Source organism: Schistocerca piceifrons, chromosome 1 (genome assembly GCF_021461385.2).
Source record: "Schistocerca piceifrons isolate TAMUIC-IGC-003096 chromosome 1, iqSchPice1.1, whole genome shotgun sequence".
Lineage (NCBI taxonomy): Eukaryota > Metazoa > Arthropoda > Insecta > Orthoptera > Acrididae > Schistocerca > Schistocerca piceifrons.
The window spans coordinates 1,072,968,002-1,072,991,911 of NC_060138.1; the positions used below are offsets into that span (position 1 = coordinate 1,072,968,002).

The 23,910-nt window shown below is 37.4% G+C and overlaps 1 protein-coding gene across 1 annotated transcript in view; it reads right to left on the reverse strand.

The window, feature by feature from the left end:
• Positions 1-22,707: 22,707 nt before the first annotated feature.
• The window catches only part of LOC124797972 (loricrin-like), a 58,649-nt gene continuing 57,446 nt past the window's right edge, over positions 22,708-23,910 (reverse strand). Inside the window, exon 4 of the mRNA XM_047261145.1 lies at positions 22,708-23,212. Within this exon, the coding sequence (XP_047117101.1) occupies positions 23,200-23,212 (13 nt within the window). The 3' untranslated portion in view covers positions 22,708-23,199. The remainder of the gene's footprint in view (positions 23,213-23,910) is intronic.

Genomic DNA, 23,910 nt, shown 5'->3' on the forward strand with positions numbered 1-23,910 from the left:
GCGTAATATGTACTATAGGGCAACGGAAAATCCACGATGGCTGCGACAAGTGGAACATTAACGACCTTGGCGGGTTAATGTATGGTGCGGCATTATGGGAGGAAAGATAATTGGCCCCCATTTTGTCGATGGCAGTCTAAATGGTGCAATGTGTGTTGATTTCCTACGTAATGTTCTACCGATGTTACTAGAAGATGTTTCACTGCATGACAGAATGGCGATGTACTTCCAACATGATGGATGTCCGGTACATAGTTCGCGTGCGGTTGCAGCGGTATTGAATAACATATTTCATGACAGGTGGATTGGTCGTCGAAGCACCATACCATGGCCCGCACGTTCACCAGATCTGACGTCCCCGGATTTCTTTCTGAGGGGAAAGTTGAAGGATATTTGCTATCGTGATCCCCCGTCAACGCCTGACAACATGCGTGAGCGCATTGTCAATGCATGTGCGAACATTACGGAAGGCGAACTACTCACTGTTGAGAGGAATGTCGTTACACGTATTGCCAAATGCATTGAGGTTGACGGACATCATTTTGAGTATTTATTGCATTAATGTGGTATTTACAGGTAATAGAGCTGTAACAGCATACGTTCTCAGAAATGATAAGTTCACAAAGGTACAAGTATCACATTGGAACAACCTAAATAAAATGTTCAAACGTATCTGTGTTCTGTATTTTAATTTAAGAAACCTACCTGTTACCAACTGTTCGTCTAAAATTGTGAGCCATATGTTTGTGACTATTACAGATTTAAGTGTCAGGAAGTCCTTTATGAAAGTATTTGTATGAGTGTAGCCATGTATAGAAGTGAAACATGGCCGATAAATAGTTTAGACAAGAAGAGAACAGAAGCTTTCGAAATGTGGTGTTACAGAAGAATTCTGAAGGTTAGATGGGTAGATCACGTAGGTAATGAGGAGGTACTGAATAGAATTTGCGAGAAGAGGAATTTGTGGCACAACTTGACTAGAAGAAGAGCTCGGTTGGTAGGACACGTTCTGAGGCATCAAGGGATCACCGGTGTAGTATTGGAAGGAAGCGTGGAGGGGAAAGATTGCAAAGGGAGACCAAGGAACGGGTACACATTATTTTATAACAGTTCATAACACATGTGGCTCATATAGGAAGCCGTAGTACACGTGAAACTATCGACGTTGAGTAACTGCTGAAGACCACAGGATGACTTAAACAGAATTTCTACTTAGTGTGACGAACGACAGCTTGCTCTAAATATAAAAAATGTAAGTTAATGCAGATAAGTGGGAAAACAATCCTGTGAGATTCGAATAAGTGTTAGTGGTGTGCTGCTTGACACAGTCACGTCAATTAAATATCGCTCCAAAGCGAAATGAAGCGAGCATGAAAGAATGGTACTTGGGAAGACGAAAGGTCAACTTCGGTTTGCAGAGAGAGTTTTCAGAAAGTATTGGTTATCTACAAAGGAGACAGAACATTTGGGGACCCATTCTTGAATATTATTCTTGTGTTTGTGATCCCCACACGATCGGATTAAAATATGACAATGAAGTTATTTAGAATCGTACTGTTAGATTTTTGGTCGGTAAATTCGGTCAACATGGGGGTGTTTTGGAAATGCTTCGAGAACTCAAGTGGGATTCCATGAACAGAAGACGACTTTTGTTCTTTCTTTCCGAACCGCTACTGAGAAAATTTAGAGAACAAGCATTTGCAGATGACTGCAGAACTATTCTACTGTCGCCAATGTATATTTTAGGTAAGCACCGTGACTATCGTGATATATCAGAGGCAGATAGACAATCGTTTTTCCCTCGCTCCATTTGTTACTGGAATAGGATAGATAATGACTAGTACCTGCACATGGTACTCTTTGCCATACACCACACAGTGGTTGCGCGGTATATATTTAGATGTAGAAGTAGGTATGAAATAAAGTTTGCTATGTTTTCAAATATCCACTTTGAATATCTTTTCAAAATCACGCTACTACTCATTTTCAGCTATTCTTCGAGATCACTATCCATAAGAGACATGTAGATTATTGTGAAAAGAAGACCATTTCATTACTTTTCGCACGGTAACGAATAAGAAAACAAATATTCTTGTACTAAATATATTTTGACTTTTTGTTATGCGTTACACACTGAAAAAATTCTTTCTTTTTTGTGATTGGAGTTGATTTAATAATGTCTAGCTTCATTCTTAATTTAACTTTAATGACCCAAGATGGTGGAACTTCCAGTCCTATGATGATGATGTAATTAACATTCTAGTGTACGTGCAGGGTCGTACGATGTGTCTGTTACGTGTCGCAGTGCTGAGGGTTAAGCGATATTGAACTTGATTTTGCACTTGAAGGACAGCCCCACACAGCCTTTTAAATTTAGAGGGCGTAAAAGGAAGTGACACTATGATCACGTAACTGGAAGTGCCGTCATGTTGGTTCTTAAAGTATACAACAAGCCTTGATAGCCGCAAGTGATCTATATTCTGTGGCATTGGGAAGTGTCAGCATGGTTTCCTCCATTATGCTTAAAATCCTTCACCTATTAGGCTAGAAGACGAGACCAAGCGATGAGCACTTAGGTTTGTGTTTATTACTAGAGAACCTGGATAATCTCATCACTGACGTTGGTAACATAAATTACACCGTCAATGGTGCACTTCTTGCCAAGAAGACTTTAAATGTGCTTGCGCCCATTGTAGAACCGTTTTGTGACATGATAACATTAAAAAATGGTTAAGGCTTTCGTGACCACTTGTTGAGAAACTGCCTGTTGGCCTCTGTATGGAGTTCTTCGGCCGACGTTTGTTTGATGATTTTTCTGACGTTTCGCCAGCAAGAATGGCTAGCATTGTCGGAGCTTAATCTTCCATTGCTGGTGGTGGATTGGAGTCGAGCTCGCGACCGCAGATTGTATGTACCTGGCGCGCCAATGTCCAGGGGCTTTTCCGTGGTCGTTTCCGGTGTTGTTCTCTTCTTGTTACCTGCAACGGTCTTTCGATGCAGCATGGGAATGTACGATCCGTTCGCTTTGAGGCTTTCTTCTTTCTTGTTTAAACTTTTCACATGTTTGTGTTCTTGTTTAGCTTCTCTGAACATCCAGGTGTGATAGCTCTTTTCTATAACCAGAACTTCCGCGCCGACGAATTTTACTAGGTCGTCTGCGTCACACAGGATTGATCGTTGTATGTTGGCTTAGGTGGAGAAATCGGCCGTGATAGAGCATGTGCTGTGGGAGTAAAATTCGCCGACACGGAAGTTCTGGCTGTAGAGAAGAGGTACCTCCTGCACTTGTTCAGAGAAACTCTAGAAGTACACAAACATAAGTATAACTTCAACAATGAAGAAGAAGCCTCAAGGTGAACGGAACATGGATTCCCGTGCTGCAGCGAAAGACTGTTGCAGGTAACAAGAGGAGAACCGCACCGGACATGACCACGGAAAAGCCCTTGGACGTTGGCGCGCCAGGTACTTGTAATCTGCGACCGCAAGCCCGACCATAATACACCACCAGTAATGGAGGATGACGCTTTACTTCACCAAATTATAAGGATAATAAAAAATGAAGTAGATGAGCTGATAATGTGTTTAGATGATCTCAAAAATAAGAATGAGATTGATATACTTTGTCTGTTTGACTACCATGTAACTGTGGGGATGGAAAATATCAGTATAAATGGGTATCATTTAGCATCTTACTCTTGTAGATCTAGTATGGATAAAGGAGGAGATGACACTTTTCATAAAACAAGGGTATAAATACAGAAATCTTGAAGTTAGCAAATTTTGTGCATGTGAACTTCAGCTAGATAATGTTGTGTTGATATTAGCAACAATGTACAGGTCTCCAATAGGGGATTGGGAGCTACTCATAAAAACGTTTGACTCCCTATTATACTGTCTGTCAGACAAAAAGAAGAAGTTATTAACCTGTGGTGATTTCAATGTTAACTTTCTAAGCAATTCTGATAGGAAAAGTGAACTAGAAGTGTTGTTAACAACATATAACTTAGAATCAGTGATCAGTTTCCCTACAAGTATAGCTCAGGACAGTAGTACTCTAATAGATAACGTATTTGTACAGCAAGAGCATGTAGAACAAACACATGGTCTCCCTGTGGTAAATGGATTATCTGACCATGATGCACAACTGATTAACTTACAAAACCTAACAGGGTGTACACTTCAGAAACCATTAAGTAAAAGTGTGAAGGTGCTCAACCCAGTATCTATAGATCACTTCAGAGAAAGTTTAGGAAATGGAAACTGGGAAGATATATATAATGAGCCAAATGCTAATGATAAATGCAGCGTATTTCTTCATAAATTTATATCTCATTTTGAACATTGTTTTCCAAAGAAAATTGCTAAATGTAACACCACAAACTTTTCAAAGAAACCTTGGATTACTACAGGTATTATGTAAGTAGGCTGTTTATGTTTTCTCTATGTAAGTAGGCTGTTTATGTTTTCTCTATGTAAGTAGGCTGTTTATGTTTTCTTATTGGCAACGTTACGTAGTGCTCAATATGAAAATCACTGGCTGTGCTGTGTGCAGTCTGTGGCTGCTTTTCATTGTTGTAATACTCGCCATTGTAGTGTTAGGCAGCTGGCTGTGAACAGCGCGTAGCGTTGCGCAGTTGGAGGTGAGCCGCCAGCAGTGGTGGATGTGGGGAGAGAGATGGCGGAGATTTGTAATTTGTCATGAACTGCTATATTTATATATGATGATATCAAGGTAAATACATTGTTTGTTCTCTACTAATATCTTTCATTTGCTAACTATCCCTATCAGTAGTTAGTGCCTTCCATAGTTTGACTCTTTTATTTAGCTGGCAGTAGTGGCGTTCGCTGTATTGCAGTAGCTTGAGCAGCGAAGATTTTTGTGAGGTAAGTGATTTGTGAAAGGTATAGTTTAATGTTAGTCAGGGCCATTCTTTCGTAGGGATTTTTGAAAGTCAGATTGCGTTGCGCTAACAAAATATTGTGTGTCAGTTTAAGCACAGTCTTGTATAAATTGTTCAAAGGGGACGTTTCAATTATAGTGCCTTCAGAAAGAAAAAGAATACAGTATGAGACAGCAAGAACTAATAAAGATCCAGAAGTAGTTTTACACTATAAAAATTATTGTAACATCCTGAGATAAGTTGTAAGGAAATCAGAAATATGTATGTTAGAGAAGAAATTAACAACTCCAGCAATAAAATCAAATCAATATGGAATGTTGTTAGAAGGGAGACAGGAAAATTAACCACTGGGGTAGGTAGTATTACTGTTAAAGAGAATGAGACCATCAGAACCAACAGTACACAGGTAGCCAATGTATGTAACAATCACTTTTTAAGTGTTGGAGAAAAAATTGGTGAGATTAGTTCAAAAGAAAAAGCCAGGCAGTACATTGAAGAGTCAGCTTTGAAAAATTTTAGTCAGATTAAGTTTCATCTAACAACCTGTTGTGAAATAAGGAAAATTATTAAATCTTTGAAAAATAAATGTTCTGTTGGAGTAGATGACATCTCTAACAAGTTCTTAAAATGCATCACTGACTCAGAGTATTTTTCCAGACAGGTTAAAATGTGCCATTGTCAGGCCTCTCTACAAAAAGGGGGAAACCACAGATGTCAATAATTACTGGCCAGTATCCCTGCTTACAGCATTTTCAAAAATCTTTGAGAAAGTAATATACTCAAGAGTGGTTACCCATCTCAACAGTAATGGGATACTTAGTAAATCACACTTCGGATTTCAGAAATGGTGTTCCACTGAGACAGCAATATACAGTTTCATTGTCCACATAATACAGTCTTTAATTAGTAAAATGTCACCAGTAGGAATATTCTGTGACTTATCCAAAGCATTTGACTGTGTGAACCATGACATTATATTAGAGAAATTACAATTCTATAGTATAAATGGAACAGCATATGAGTGGTTTAATTCGTATTTACAGAACAGGAAGCAAAAAGTCTCTTTACATGCTACATGTGATTCAAAGGAGTTTGCCACTTCATCTAACTGGGGTGAAATTACATTAGGTGTTCCACAAGGTTCGATCATGAGTCCCCTCCTGTTCTTGATATATGTGAATGATCTCCCTTCTTATGTGAACAAGATGCTAAACTGACACTGTTTGCTCTTGGTACAAGCATAATTATTAATCCAGTAACAGAAAATCCAATAGAAAATGATACAAATAAGGTATTTGGAAAAGTTATTAATTGGTTTTCTGCGAATGGCCTTGCTCTGAACTTTGAAAAAATACGGTACATCCAATTTTCTGCTGCAAAAAGTATAATTCCTTCAATAAACATAACATATCAAAAGAGATCAGTAGCCAGGGCACATCATACTAAGTTTTTGGGTGTGCATATAGATGAGAATCTTATTTGGAAAATTTATATAGTGGATCTCCTAAAGCGACAATGTGAAACCTACAAGATGAACAGAAAATAGACACATATCATCACAGAGAGAATCTATCCAAGTTTTTATCCCACATTTAAGTTGTTCATCATGGGCGCCTTTCCTGAAGTGGCACTGCGATAGTCACTATCAGTGACCTTTTAAACAGATGCCTACAAGATGTGTGACTATGAACCCCACACATTATTCTAACTACTTTCTTTTGAGCAGTGAATACCTTTTGCCTATGTGTTGAGTTGCCCCAGAATATTATTCTGTATGACATCAGAGAGTGGAAGTATACAACGCATATTAGCTTACTAATTTCTACATTCTAAACACATGTGACATGTAAACAGGTAAGCAAACATCTAATGGGATATGTGGGTGACTGTAAGTCATACTCTCTATAAACAGTTGAAAACTGTCATTTGTGTATGCAATGCAGCTAACGAAATAATAATATTTAACTGTCAAAGATGAGTTTTACTTCAAATTTTATTCTGAAAAACTTCAAAAACGCGGAATAAAATCAACCACTTCTTTAAATTCCTGTTACTTCTCACCACTTGCATGGCGATCATACCACAGTCAGCATGACACAACAGACCTTCAAATTATTTATTTTCCACATGTATGGTACTTGTCAGATGTCATTTCCCTTCCAGTTCAATATATTTGCAAAAATACGTCAGCAACTCGAAAAAGTAAAATATTCATATCGAATATGACAATGTTATTTTCCAAACACATACATTTACCTCAACTTGATGCCTAAAACATTATTGTGAACTGTAAAATAACTACCTCAACACCATTTCCAAAGCTAAAAAGTACAAACAACCTACTAAACTAAGTAATAAGTCAACTTTAGAAGTTAGGTCTAAAAACTGACGTTTTAGAACTAACCTGTCCAGGCCTACAACTGCAGAATACACGTGTTAACTAAAATAGTACGGTAAGTGGGTGATCACATTAATAACCAGGCAGTCACAATTACTGGAAGTATTTCGTTAATTAAGTCTTCCCTTGGTCGCAATACAGTCTTGTATTATCCATTAAACTGGTTAATAATTATTGCTTTTATTACAAATGATTCAGGCCTGCTAGACGTTATCTACAATAACTACTTTTGATGAAGATTACAATATTTACCTATCTGAAGCGTTGTGCCAAGCCGTTCTAGGACAACTAACTGAGAAATCACTATTTAGCAAGAAAGAAAAAAGTGATTTGACGATTTAATTGCCATATAGAACTTGTAACTGCATATTTTACGTAATGCAGAGTCAGAACTTCTCCTAAGTATGCACACAACACACTCAAGGACAATGATGGAGATGAAAGTTCTCCAAAGAACTTAGTTGATCTCTCAAAGGTAGTCTCTCTCATAAAATTATTTATCATTTATTGAGTACATAAAACACATGAAACCTGCTTGTCATAATATATGAGTAAAAATTCATATTTCAAAAAATAAAACTTCGCACCAAAGCAGAAGTGCATAATGTTGTAAGATTTTGCACACTTTGCAAGCACAATGAGCCTTCAGGTTAAATATTTCCACATCTAAGCCGTTTGTATTACTTGAATCATGATTCGTTAAAAGGTCCTGTAAAGTATGTTGTCAAGGAATTAACACATAAATAAATACATTAGTCTTAAAAAGACTTTCCTCTTACCAATCCCCACCTAGACACCAAGGCTTCAATGTCTTCATGAAGTGTCAGTAGGATTTAAGTCCTTTTAACAGTGAACTGTATGTGGGAACATAATGAAAGCAACTATGTATGGAGATAATAGACTAATCTCTGCCCATGAAGGTAATACAGAAGTAGCTTGATTCTCTTATTTTTTGTATTGCATGATTATTTTATTATTTTAATATGGTTGACTTAGGTGAAATTGTTAATGAAACAACAAAAAAGATAAAAGGGGGAAGGGTGTGAGTAATGACACCATATATTCAAGGAACATAATAAAACACAATCAAACATAAACAGTTGGAAGAAACGAATTCCTCCAAGTAAACTTGGTAACAAATGCTGGTAAACATAAGGGAAAGGTTATGTGTGGAAGCATTATTTGGAAATCAAATACCTGAAGAACTAAATAATGTTAGTTAGTGGTAATGTAATGTAAGCTAACAACAGTGTTTATGATATTTCGTTCGCTTGTAGACTGCACTACTTTGTAAAGCTTAAAGAAGAAACGAGTTGGATATGTTAACCCATTTCAACAATGACTTTGCAAACAAGAACACCCAAGATATACATACTGGTGCTGAATAGAAATGACACGTGTTACTCATAAAAGAAAGAGAAAGATAGATAGTAATAAGCAATGGGGTGCTAGTTTCACCTACAATATATGGTGCTATGGTGAAAAATTTAAAGTTTGTCAGACAGCTTTCATAAGTTTACATGGCAATTCAGAAGTGGTTACCCATCTCAACATTGGTTGACTTTTTGAAGGTTCCTCTAATGCAAGGAAAATTACCAAAGGGCCATTGTGGTAGGCATCCAATCCAGAATGGAGCAGTGGTAGCACAACAAAACAAAATACACAACTGTATTACATTGTATCCAGTGAAAGAGAATCATTGTTCAGGAAGAACATCCAGTACCTTGGCGCTTGACTATCAGTCAGAGCTCTGTATGACATGTTTAAAGAAAAAATCCAGAGAGAAGTGTGAAATATCATTATTACAGGCAGTAGTTTCAAGAACATTTCGAACTTTCATTTGGTCATCCTCAGGTCTTGTATAATCTGTGAGGAATTGAAGCTAAAACATAAAAGGTCCCAATTATCCATGTTGCAGAAAGCATGGCCCCAGCTGAGCTTTTAATGCATACAAGAAGAAATTCTACTGCAGTCCAAAAGTGTCTGAGCAGAAGTGTCAGGACAACAAATGGTTCAAATGGCTCTGAGCACTATGGGACTCAACATCTTCAGGTCATAAGTCCCCTAGAACTTAGAACTACTTAAACCTAACTAACCTAAGGACATCACACATACCCATGCCCGAGGCAGGATTCGAACCTGCGACCGTAGCAGTCCCGCAGTTCCAGACTGCAGCGCCAGAACCGCTAGACCACCGCGGCCGGCTTGTCAGGACAACAGTAACACTCACGCCATAGCGATAGATTACATACAAAATCTGTCTTTGCTGCATATATTTCTATACAAACAGTGTTTCATTTACATCAGCTCTGGGTGAAAGTATTTGTGTAGATGACTGAAAACTGAAGAATCTTGTTTTTGTTTATACCATGAAGATATTGCTGAAAAGGTAGCAAATGAATTTCTTCCTTTGTGATGGATTACATCAATATAAACATTCCCTCTCATGTAAAAGAACTACATATATAAAGGATGGGTGTGTGAGAAAAAACAAGAATCATATGGTTATATGTATGTTTCTATCACTCACTAGTAAAGAGCATTTCAATAAAGTCATACACAGATTTCCTATTTGTGGATGAAATGTGGACTCCTATTCAGTACATATCACTAATGTTACGTAGTTCGAAAAGTGTCACCTCTGTGAAAATCATGTAATTACCTGACAAACTGAATTTTAGTACTTGATGGAGACAATTCTGTAAGAAAACAACACTGTCAATGGAAATCATGAAATGTTCTGTGCCCCAATCTGAAGAAGTTACATTTAAACCTTGGGGTTACGTGGAATTTATGCACTCTTCAGTTCTGAAAGGAAGTGTAGTGACTTCACCACACATATACAGCTGTTTGCATCATACGTTTAAGGTTGCATGGCCTAATAATATGAATGGTGTAGCTTTCTGTAACACCTTAGTATATCCAGATGGCAGAGTTCCTAGCAAAACAAAGGGAGTAGTGGGCATTGAGCAATTAGTGTCATATATTCCTCATGGAGAAGAAGAAGAGATTTTTTACCAAGCAGTTGTTAACTGGAACAACATGGCCGAAGCAGATTATGTTATTGAAGAAGAGTGAAAGAACATTGCTAGACAGTGTTCATAAAATCATTGCCTTCATGCCAGGCTTAAAAATAACAGCGTATGTTCTGTTTATTGTGTGTTTGGTTGTTCTAAAATATTAAATAATTTTCCTTCTGGAATATTGTTAGAAACCTGCAAAAATGTGATAGATAAACTGTTTTACCTGAATTGAAAGTCATTCAGGAAAATATATTGTGTCACTATTGACTTCAAGAAAATAATCTTTATCAGACCAGAAAGTATGATTTTAGTTGAGAATAACAATATCAAAAACAGGAAGAATTACTATTTTAGAAATATTTTACAAGGTAATTGTTAAATGGACTTACATCCATGCACTAAAAACACCTTTAAATACTTCTAAATTGCTTCTGAAATTAGATTAGATTAGATTAGATTAGTACTTGTTCCATAGATCATGAATACGACACTACGTAATGATGTGGAACGTGTCAGGTTAATAAAAAGTGTCTATACAAGATATTACATTAGACAAAATATTACATGACACTCAATAATTTTTTTGTGGAGGTTGGGAAATTACCCACTTATTATATCCAAAAATTCATCTAATTATTAGAAGGAGTTACCATTAAGAAATTCTTTTAATTTCGTTTTAAATGCTATACGGCTATCTGTCAGACTTGTGATGCTATTAGACTTTTGTGGCAGCATAATTTACCCCCTTCTGAGCCAAAGTTAGATTTAATCTTGAGTAGTGAAGATCATCCTTTCTCCTAGTGTTGTAGCCATGTACACTGCTATTACTTTTGAATTCGTTCAGATTGTTAATAACAAATTTCATAAGTGAATATATATATTGTGAGATTACAGTGAAGATTTCTAGCTCTTTAAATAAGTGTCTGCAGGATGATCTTGGATGAGCTCCAGCAATTATTCTGATTACACGCTTTTGTGCAATGAACACTCTTTTACTCAATGATGAGCTACCCAAGAATATGGTGCCATACGTAAACAGAGAATGAAAATAGGTGTGGTAAGCTAATTTACTCAGATGTATATCGCCAAAATTTGCAATGGCCCTAATAGCTTCAGCAGGTCCTCAGTGTGTTTTTTCGAGTTCAACCCCTCATCAGTGCATACACCTAGAAATTTTAAATATTCTGCCTTGGCTACCGATTTCTGATCGAAGTCTATATTTATTAATGGGGTCATTCCATTTACTGTGTGGAGCTGTATATACTGTGTTTTGTCAAAGTTTAATGAGAGCCCATTTGCAGAGAACCACTTAATGATTTTCTGAAAAACATCTTTTACAATTTCACCTGTCAATTCTTGTCTGTTGGGTGTGATAGCTATACTTGTATCGTCAGCAAAAAGTACCAGCTTTGCATCTTCATGAATATAGAATGGCAAGTCATTAATATATATTAAGAACAGCAGAGGACCCAAGACCAAACTTTGCGCTACCCCATTCTTGATTGTTCCACAGTTTTAGAAATCACCAGTTTTTTGCATATTATGTGAACTGTTTATCTAAACTTTCTGCACTAATCCGGTTAGGTATGATTTAAACCATTTGAACACTATCCCATTCATACCACAGTACTTGAACGTATATAGAAGTATTCCGTGATTTACACAATCAAAAGCCTTTGATAGATCACAAAGAATCCCAACAGGTAACTTCCGGTTACTCAGAGCATTTAATATTTCATTAGTGAAAGTATATATAGCATTTTCCGCTGAAAAACCCTTCTCGAAACCAAATTGACATTTTGTTAAAACTTTATTTTTACAAAGGTGTGAACCTACTCTACAATACATTAATTTTTCAAGAATTTTGGATAAGACAGTCAGAAGAGAGATTGGGTGGTAGTTCTTGACATCAGACGTATCCCCTTTTTTATGCAGTGGTATAACAATGGCATACTTCAGTCTATCTGTGAAAATATCCTGCTGCAGAGAGCTATTACATATGTGGCTAAGAATCCCACTTATTTCTTGGGAACAAGCTTTTTTATCCTGCTGGAAATGCCATCAATCCCATGTGAGTTTTTATTCTTGAGAGAGTTTATTATCTTCCTAATTTCAGATGGAGAGATGGGTTGAATTTCAATTGTATCAAATGGTGTGGGTAAGGCCTCTTCCATTAACTGCCTTGTTTCTTCTGATGAACATTTAGATCCTATTTTCTCTAAAACTTTAAAAAAATGATTATTCAAAATGTTTTCGACTTCCGGCTTGTTGTTTATCAAGTGTCCATTCACTTTGATGGTGATGCCATCATCCTGTACGTTTCGTTGTCCTATCTCCCTTGTAACAATATTCCAAATTGTTTTGATTTTGTTATCAGAGGTATTAATCTCAGACATGATGCACATGCTTCTGGACTTTTTAATAACGTTTCTTAATTTAGCACAGTAGTTTTTATAATATTTGGCTGTTTCTGGGTCATTACTCTTTCTTGTTGTTAGATACAGTTCCCTTTTGTGGTTACAAGATACTTTTATTCCTTTAGTAAGCCAAGGTTTTTTTGCAAAGTTTCTTACAATTAGATTTAACTACTTTCTTGGGGAAACAGTTTTCAAATTCTCTTACAAGTGTATCATGAAATAAATTACATTTTAAATTAGCATCGAGTTCCTTCTACAGCTCATCCCAGTCTAACTCCCTAAGATTTTCTCTGAAATTTCTAATTGTTGAGTCATTAATTGAGTGCACAACTTTGGAGGGTAGTTTTGAATTACTGAATGGAGCTATATCATATACTGTAACTAGCTGAGCATCATGATCAGAAAGCCCATTCTCAACAGGACAAGAATTTATGTTTTTAAACCTATCTTGGTCTATAAAAGTGTTATCTATCAATGTGCTGCTCTCCTTTACTACCCGAGTAGGAAAATTAATGACAGATGTCAAATTGAAAGAACCGAGCAAGACTTCCAGGTCATTCCTCCTATTACACTCTTTCAATGAATCAACATTGAAGTCCCCCACAAATAATAATTTGCTTTCCCCTGTCTGACAGATAGCACAACAAAGCACCCAAGTTTTCCGGGAATAATTGAAAGTTTCCTGAAGGGGACCTATATACTGTTAGAATTATAATAGTGCCCTCCTTCAGTTTAAGTTGACAGGCACATGCTTCTATATGTTGCTCTAGACAAGACTTTTTTGTATGTAAGCTTTCTACACAGCGATAACTTTTGACATATGTGGCAACTCCTCCTCCCACCTTATCCTCTCTACTCATATGTGCAGCTAGTTTATAACCACTGATATTTACCTTTTCCGTATCAGACACAATGTGATGCTCAGACAGGCATAGTATATCTATTACATTAATAGATTCAACGTCATCTAAACAAACCAGGAGCTCATCTACTTTATTCTTCAATCTCGGAATATTTTGATGAAAAATAATAACATTATATTTTACTTAACTTTTCTGAGAATCTACTTTTTTCTTTAATCCATCAATATTTTGGTTAAATATGGTAAAATTATTAGTATTCTAATAAACAAGTCCAAGAGTAAGAGTAGAAAGAGTTACAGTAGTCTGAACTGACATCACACAGCTGAACTAGGTGGCAAAAAGTGTTCTTTAGTTTTCTCAAAAGTGGTTCAGTGGACTTATGCCCTTTTAACAAGTCACAATTCACTTGTTAAAATACATGCAGCTCTCTTGCTGGCACTACTGAAATAAATTATTGGTTAGCAGATGAGTGTAGGTCGATCTGCAAACTAAGGGTTAAATTCACACAAATACATAACAACTGACTCTAGAAATACACATTTGCACTACTGCTTAAAGGCTACTTGCCAGCCAGAATTAGCAATGTTTATTCTCACTTCACAAATTCTCCTCTCACTACTCACTCAATATTCGTAGTTTTACGCATATTTCGGATACCGAACTTACTAGAGAGATAAACAAAGTTCCTTCTGAATGGACTTTTCAGTCCTTCGTTAATGCATTAGTTTTTGATGAATGGCATTGAGTACAGGCACCCTGAGAGTGTTTTCAATGAAAAAAGATCTCCTTGCAGATATCAGACAAATAGAAGCGTTTTTAAGAAAAAGGTCATCTGTAGAATCACAGATCTGACAACACAAAACTTTAAAAAATTCAAAATACTTGGTCTGGAATCGGTATTAATGTAAAAGTCAGCGTGGAACAAATGCATAAATTCCCTGAATGCATCCCACACAGAGTTCTATTGGATTTTGAGAAGTAACTGAGACATCTTTCACAACTTCATGCTCCATCATGCAAAATATATAGGGAAAACCATTTATTGATTTGGTAATGTATGTGAATTTGAATTGTCACCTTAGGCATCTAAAACCATCTGTGAAATTTTCAAGTGTCACATCAAGTGTACAATACTATTAAATTTTGGAGCAAGCTGATACATTTTCAGGGCAAGTAGACACATTTTCTCTTGTTGAAACACCATTTCCTGCACATTCACTTTTATTTTTTTGTAAATTAGTATCAACATTAATACTCTGATGTATTCAAGGTCACTGACCTCACATGACATCATTAGGGTTCAAGATAAAAAAATATCCCTCACTGGCACATTAAGCCAATACCTCTAGACCTGAAACAAGGGCTGAGGTTATCTTTATGCTTATATTTTGAAACACATTGCTTATTTCCTATTATAAGCTCATAAACAAGCAAATGCACCAATTTTCTGCTGCTGTCTACTATCTTTGATGTTAGCTGCATAGGTGTATGGTGTGAAGCTTTATCATCTAATTTTTTAATTTTTATTTTTATTTTGGGTGTGTTCATTTATCAGGAGAGAGCTGTATCCATTGGCTGAGGCAGTGGTTTTTAATGATATTAACTTCTTTACGTTGTTCGACTGGTTCAGTCGGTATTGTATGCAGGAGTTTCAGTGTGAATCTAAAACATACCATTTTATGATGTGCTGTTTTAGAATAATGTCTATGGTCTTTTTCTGGAGATGTTTAATTCTAAAACGTTAACACTGAAGGCAGTAGGAAACAACAGAAAATGTGTTGCACCTTTCTTTAATAGAACTTATCCTACAAAATAAGCAATATATTCAAAAATATAAACATAAAGAGAAGATTCCACATAACAAGAAACTTTAGCAGATAATCATTTATAATTTAAAGAATAATAATCCTGATTCAAAAGAAATCTGGCATATACGAATTCAGCTGACGTAGTTTTCCTCCTGTTATATGGGAAAAACTGGGAGAATCTTCTAGACTCAGTTCAAAAAGAATTTAGATGCATTACATTTAAACAACATACCGAAATCCTCACATGAAATGAGCACTTCTCTCAACAGACATGGAATAAAAACACTGAACTTGATCTTGATACTCAATCATGCTGAGAAATGTAGCCTTCTAAATCTACTCGAAAAGATAGAAATATATGAACGTAAAAGCAAATCGCCATATCATTTCATCAGTGAAGAGACTGAGTTAGGCAATGCAGCATTTCTACATAATTTCATTTACCTGCTTTCCAATCCGAAGCACACATCAACACTACTCAATTTGACAATAATAACATGCAGGGAGTAACCCAACATGAAACATTTCACTAAAACATAACAGCCCACTTAGTCCTTTGTTAGTAAAATAGTTAAAATTAATTTAAATTACAACTACATATAACATGTTAATATAACATCCACTGCTGCAATATTATTTATTTAGGTACAACTGTTTCCCATCAATTATTTTGTTCCCCATGTATACTACAACAATTACATAATATTATTTCTGTAACATTTGCTAACAAACTGACTACTTTATCTGTTTACTTCATTTCTAAGCAAAGCTCACTAAATGTAAATTATTTGTAATGAATCGTCTGTACTTTGTAAATTTCCTACTGTCGCATCAGTATACAGAGTGTAACAGAGAAACTCTTTGGCACATGGACATTTATATTTGTGGTATCACCATCTTTTAATACAGTCTTCAACGGGGCAAAATCTTTTCGGTGTGGGTATATGTGTGTGTGTGTGTGTGTGTGTGTGTGTGTGTGTGTGTGCCCTACTGTATTTCATGTCAAGGCAAGGCAATCTAGCGAGCAAAAACGATATCTCTCCCGCTGCGAGAATCATACGATTTGCATGTGAACACTATCTATGAGACGTTGACAGTAGAACATATGGACGTTTTATTCTGGTTGTAAGTCGTGCAGAGATAGTCAATGCACTTAAGGCGACCGCTCGTGTGAAGCAGGAGATCTGGGTTCGACTACCGGCACAATACAGATTTTTATATGTTACTAGTAAATAGTAGAGCAGGTGTACAATCGGATTCACAGTTTGGAAATACATTTCGCAATGCGTAAGATGTGTTGTGCTTTGTTCTGCCTCATCTGTATTACTGAAACACTATTCCAGGAACCGGTACCAGTTGCTGCATTGGCACAATAAAAATCCGATTTTGCGTAATTATTGACCGAACTTAAAAATGTAAAATGCTGACATAATCTGCTCATTAAGAGGTATAATGTCATATTAAGATTTTAACACAATAAGACAAGACTTACAGTTAGAAACAGTATGTGTTTTTCTTGAGGCAGCGTAATTGACGGCGTGTCAATGTGCAGTATTTTAGAATGAGAGCGCTTAGTGACTACTAACAAACTTTACACATAATTTTGAACCGATATGAAATTTTTTCTCCCTGAAACCTCTCACAGAATGGTGAAGGAGAAAAGGGCTATCGGTTACTACATTTTCACTGTTCATGCAGTGAAACTTCAGCAATAAGAGTGACGCTATAATTTATTAATTCTTTACTACTAGCTCTATTCAGGAGCAATTTTTAGACAGTACCCACATACGAGTATGTCACTGAACATAACTGCACAATTATATTACTGTGCGACACGTACACTACTGGCCATTAAAATTGCAACACCAAGAAGAAACGCAGATGATAAACGGGTATTCATTGGACAAATATATTATACTAGAACTGACATGTCATTACATTTTCAAGCAATTTAGGTGCATAGATCCTGAATAGTCAGTAACCAGAACAACCACCTCAGGCCGTAATAACGGCCTTGGTACGCCTGGGCATTGAATCAAACAGATCTTGGATGGCGTGTACATGTACAGCTGCCCATGCAGCTTGAACACGATACCATAATTCATCAAGAGTAGTGACTGGCGTATTGTGACGAGCCAGTTGCTCAGCCACCATTGACCAGAAGTTTTCAATTGGTGAGAGATCTGGAGAATGTGCTGGCCACGGCAGTAATCGAACATTTTCTGTATCCAGAAAGGCCCCTACAGGACCTGCAACATGCGGTCGTGCATTATCCTGCTGAAATGTAGGGATTCGCGGGGATCGAATGAAGGGTAGAGCCACGGGTCGTAACACATCTGAAATGTAACGTCCACTGCTCAAAGTGCCGTCAATGCGAACAAGAGGTGACCGAGACGTGTAACCAATGGCGGCCCATACTATCACGCCGGGTGATACGTCAATATGGCGATGACGAATACACGCTTTCAATGTGCGTTCACCTCGATGTCGCCAAACACGGATGCGACCATCAAGATGCTGTAAACAGAACCTGGATAATCCGAAAAAATGACGTTTTGCCATTCGTGCACCCAGGATCGTCGTTGAGTACACCATCGCAGGCGCTCCTGTCTGTGATGCAGCGTCAGGGGTAACTGCACCCATGGTCTCCGAGCTGATAGCCCATGCTGCTGCAAACGTTGTCGAACTGTTCGTGCAGATGGTTGTTGTCTTGCAAACGTCCCTATCTGTTGACTCAGGGATCGAGACGTGGCTGCACGATTCGTTACAGCCATGCGGATAAGATGCCTGTCATCTCGACTGCTAGTGATACGAGGCCGTTGGGATGCAGCACGGTGTTCCGTATTACCCTCCTGAACCCACCGATTCCATATTCTGCTAACAGTCATTGGATCTCGACCAACTCGAGCAGCAATGTCGCGATACGATAAACCGCAATCGCGATGGGATACAATCCGACGTTTATCAAAGTCGGAAACGTGATGGTGCGCATATCTCCTCCTTACACGAGGCATCACAACAATGTTTTACCAGGCAACGCCTGTCAACTGCTGTTTGTGTATGAGAAATCGGTTGGAATCTTTCATCATGTCAGCACGTTGCAGGTGTCGCCACCGGCGCCAACCTCGTGTGAATGTATTGAATAGCTAATCATTTGCATATCACAGCATCTTCTTCCTGTCGGTTAAATTTGGCGTCTGTAGCACGTCGTCTTCGTGGTGTAGCAATTTTAATGGCCAGTGGTGTAGTTCAGGAGATTTGTCGTCATAAACATTCATATGCGTGAAAAACTAGCTTATGTTTGAAATGGCGTGCAGTAAAACTTCAGAATCAGAAATCCAGGTAGATGTAGATGTATATGTAGAATTAATTACTTCTTTACTACTAATTCTGTTCTAAACACATTTTGGATGCAATATCTACATATATCACTCAACGTACCTGCCAAATTTTACAACTGTATGACTCATAGTTCAGGAGATATGACGTCGTAAATATTGACAGGCGTTCGAAATTAGTTATTGCTTAAAATGGAGAGCAAATTTAAGACCTATATTCATCTAGTTTTTCATAAGGAGAGCACTTAGTGACTTCCAACAAACTTCAAGAATAATTTGAAGCTTTTCTTAAACTGTTTGTTGCTTGCATGCTTAAAGGCATGAATTTAACACATTAACTCATTTGTAAAATAATCAGTTGTTTTATACATGGGAGTTCGATTCCTTAAAGAAGCGGTGATTACTGCTATATTATAAATTTTCCGTTCATATTCGATATAGATCTTATTAATGTTTATGTTTGCTTCCACATGTGACTGATGGATTATTCATATGTCACATCCGTTGTTGCGTAGTAATGATTTGTATGTTGCTTGGTATTGATTACACAGTCGAAATTGGCCAATAGCAAATAAAATAAACTGAAAAATGTACAGCCCGTTACAGACAATGCTTTATTTTATTTTTTTTTTTTGAAAAATATGTCTAGGCTGTGGACTGGTGTACAAACAAGATTAGCTTTAGTTTACTTCACTTGCTAACTTATTGTTATGTGTAATATGGAGGTTTCTATCAGAAGGCATTATCCCCACGAAAACATAACATTGTTTTCAACGAAAATATCACAAATGTAACTAGTTATTCATTTACAGTGCTAGGTGTTCTGTTTTTTCTCTAAGCCTGTTAATAATAAAACGTAATTAATATTTCTTTTAAATACAGATCTTTGCTATAGAGCACCACCCATGAGATAAATATCAGCTCAGCTGGAAATAGACAACATCTGAGTCAAAACATGTGGAAATGTGAGATAAACGTGACCAGCTGCATGAAGAGAACCTTTCGGTTCGAATCAAGTTGGTGAGTTATCTTTTTTAGTAAATGGAACCATCAACAGTAGCTGGTTACTCGTTTTACTTTCTGTAATAAATTTGTACGTATAATACAAAGTTTAATCGTGGCACTCAGTCTTAAGAAACTAAATGAATCTTGCTTACATAGGCTATCTGACCAAAATCCCCACACACCCTAACAAATTCACTATTTGTGACGTGAGACTAGCTATAAATTCAGATGTGTGATATGGAAGGACCTCAACCCTGGCACGTATATAGGGACAGAAATATTTACCCAGACAGTAACACTTCAATTGACGTGTTTGTTGTTGTAATGGCCAAAAATACGATGATGACTCAACTCGAAGGCTCTTGTCCGTGAATACAGCCGGTAACAAAACAGTAGAACAGGCAGTCTACGGAACCTGGAAGGATTTATATCGCAACAGGACTTGGAGTTTGCAGACTTACATTTATTAAGCAATACTAAAAAAAAAAAAATGAACGCTTTTAGACACGAAAAATTTGGGCAGGTGAGTGTGTTTCAGCATGGGTGTTACGCGATAGCAACGAAAATTTGATTCGGCAGACAAAGAGTCCAGATGTAATGACACGGACAGAAAATGTTCCGTAGACGTGTGGCACGGTTGCTACTGATGGCTTTACTGCTAGGTCTAATGTATGACGAGTTCTGGTGAAAACTCTCTTGATATTAACTCTGAGTATCAGACAAGACTGTGAGCAAGACGCCCGACCGAGTTCAACCTTCTCACCACCACCACCATAGCTGGAAGATGCCTACACAAAAGTCTCGTGACATCAACTCATAACCATACACCAAGTGGTAATGACTACAGAAGTTCCCTAAAAGTCCACCTGCAAGTATCCTGTTTGTCTTAAAGTAAATCCATATTTCTCTTCTGTCCTCAGGTGTGTCTAGGTATCAACGCATTACAGTTCCTTGGACATCGACGTCTCAAGTAAATAATAATTTCCTCCACTGCTTCATTCAGTAAAGAAAGTATATCAGGACCGATGAACATAACGATAATGTTCTCATAGACCCTCCTGATGAAACTCTACACAGAATAGGAGCGCAGGAGGTTGGATCAACCGATGTACACAATGTAATTAATACTGACGAAAAGTGCCGTCTCAGGTTTGCACATCGACAGCCGGAGAGACTCCTTGTGGGGAGTGGGATCATACGCCATGCTTCCATGAACAATAACTAGTCTAGAGACGCAAAGAAGTCGTCACAGATTAACCACGCTAATAACGAGGATTTGAGATGAGATAGAATATCGCTCATTAAATTTCGAATAAGCTCTTTCGCGAAAAAAATATGCACACTGGACGATAAGTCAATCACCTCCAGCAGACGTCATGCTATTATCGTGTAATACCACCTCTAGCGTTGGTTAATGGCCTACACTGGCGAGGAAGAGGGATCACAAGTTTCTTCAGAGGAATATGTATGCTTTGCACCCCTGCGAACACGGCTGCCGTCATCTTCAAATGGAGGAATGTGCGCAGCAGATTCGTCATGAAAATGTACTCGTAAAAAATTGGGCAAAACATGGTTACCGATAATCTTGAAATAAAGACCCTGGCCCATAGTCATGGCAATCTGAACTGCTGGTTAAACTCCTCATCGAGTTGTCGCTTCACTAAACGATTTGAATCATTTGGAAATAAGCAAAATCGTTCGTTTCTGAGACCACGCCTCCAAAAAGCTACTATGAAGGCTCTGTTTTCTTTGGTCCACTGAAGATATGCAGCTTCTTGTGTCGCTGTGTTGATGGTGGTTTGCAAGGTATCCGAATCTTAATTTTCTCTGCACCCAGTTCTCGGAAACTGGCTGATGTGATCCTACAGACACTGACAGTTGCAATCCCTGTCGTATTTCAAACCGATTGTCATTGACTGGGTGCTATCGGATCCATGTCAGTTACAATATTTTTTTGAACACTGTTCCTACGCCGTGTTAAATGGCTCCGAAGGGTGCAGCATTCCATGTAGACACATTAGAAAGCACACATTCACATGTCAAAACTGGCAGCTTTATTCCCCATGTAGTCATGGAACGTCCAAACACGATAGCCATTTTCTGCCAACCTGTCACGTATCAATCTCGACTTGTCTTCCTCCACTGATTCTATATAACGGAGTGGTGCGCGCACACCACTTTATTCACAAATTTTATCTCAGCCAGGCAGGGTCACATGACCGACTTGTGCAAATTATACACGAATTTCGGAAACTTCGTCGGATCCTTTGCTTCACAACTTCAAGCTGTTGGTAGATATTTGAATCATTTTGATCCAGTCCGAGCCCTTTTTTACTGTTTTCCGCGTTACTCCGCAACTGAACATTATAGGCACGCCCTCCGGATGAGATATTAGTCGCCCCCATAAAAGAGCACACCAGTCACTTTGATAACCCGAGCGCCGACGTGACTTTAAACATGCCACAATAGGTATTTACATTCCAGAATCATCTATTTCGCAGAGTACTATACTTAGGCAAGAATGGCCCAATTCTGATTTTGAAACACACTATTTTTTTTTGCTATTTCTAATTCGATGCTGGTAATTGAGGAAATTACCATAAAAAAAGCAAAATAGTACTACACCTCTGGCTCCCATTTCTTTTTACTTCTGAAAACTTTTGTATTTTTTGCTTAATCACAGCTACAGCACTTAACTCCAGTTTTTTGCTGGTTATTGTGTTTACAATATTGTGGCATAGTGCGAGTTGATGCAGAGGCACAGTATTCACTGAATTCTCATAACATAACCTGCTCACCATTTTCTAATCAGCTAAGCTGAACTATATATTAAATTATGCAAGAAGCAAAAGTATGAGCCGTTTCACGGATGTTAAGCGTCCTTTGAAGGCTATGTGTAGTAGATAGGAAATTTAGTAAATTATCAAATTTTAACGAAATCATACTACTTGTTACACATTTTTAATATTTTTATTCAGTTCTTACACTATTTCGCCTCCAAAATACACAATGCACTACGTGATCCGTTTTACATGTTTCTCAGCAGAATGGAATTTTCAACTTACGTTGGAATATTAACAAATTCATAATTAAGGTCTGAGACGCAGGCAACACTGATAGTTCGGCTGAATCTCTTAGTCTCTGACTCCCTGTCACTCACACAGAAAATATTTTATTATTATTGAGAACGGTAATCAAATATAGTGTCACTGCTAATCGGATGCTGTATAATGGCTGAATAGTTTCTTTTGAGAACACTTTTTGATGTTGTATGTTCGGAGGTCTCTCGAGGGATTACATCAGCTAACAATTTGGCAGTGTACACTTCCAGTCTTCTGGAACGATTCTCTAAGTTGAGTAGTATCTGTTCGGAAAACAGGCAGTGCGTCTTAGAGTCGTCCGGATGTGAAGCATCGTCCATGGTGAAGCTCTCCAGGTGCAGAATATTACTTCTTTCTCCTGAAACAAACAAGCAAATTGCTCATGAAAATATCTTCGTCAGGTCGTGGGTAACAACGCTTCAAATATTTTAGCAAGAATTTATGTTGTAGGAGATACCGTTCTTTGTTCGCATATTGCGTTGTATTTCGTATGAACTCCAACTGTATCTTATTCGATGTGATCTGCAAAGCGATTAGGTCAATTATTTGTTGTTCTCAGAATCACCGCTATGTGTCAAGAGCAACTATCAGAAAATGGTTTCCGAACAAACGACCATGGCTTCATGAAGGATAGAGAAGTATTGTTGATTTATCTTTATTTGCTTCTAAAGTGGGGCTATAAAGTGGTTTGTAGATCCCTGATTCCATTTCTACGAGAGAAAAACAAGTGAAAAGATTTTAGTTCCTCAGAACCATATTTTCTTAGTTGTATTATGTTTTATATGTTGAGTGTCTATGGTGATATTTCGTACATGTATGAGCTGCTGACTTTCGACACCATTTTAGTCTATTTTAGTTTCAACGATATTTTGTTAGTTCTTAGGACTTGTATGTTTACTTTAATAATTGGCATATCATGTATTAGTTTTCATAAGTTTAGGATGTGTTTTAAATAGGGTTACCACATCAGTTTCTCTTATTATTTTCTTTTTCTTACTTCGCTGAATAATGCATTAACTAAAATAACTTTGCACATGAAGAGAATGATAACAGACA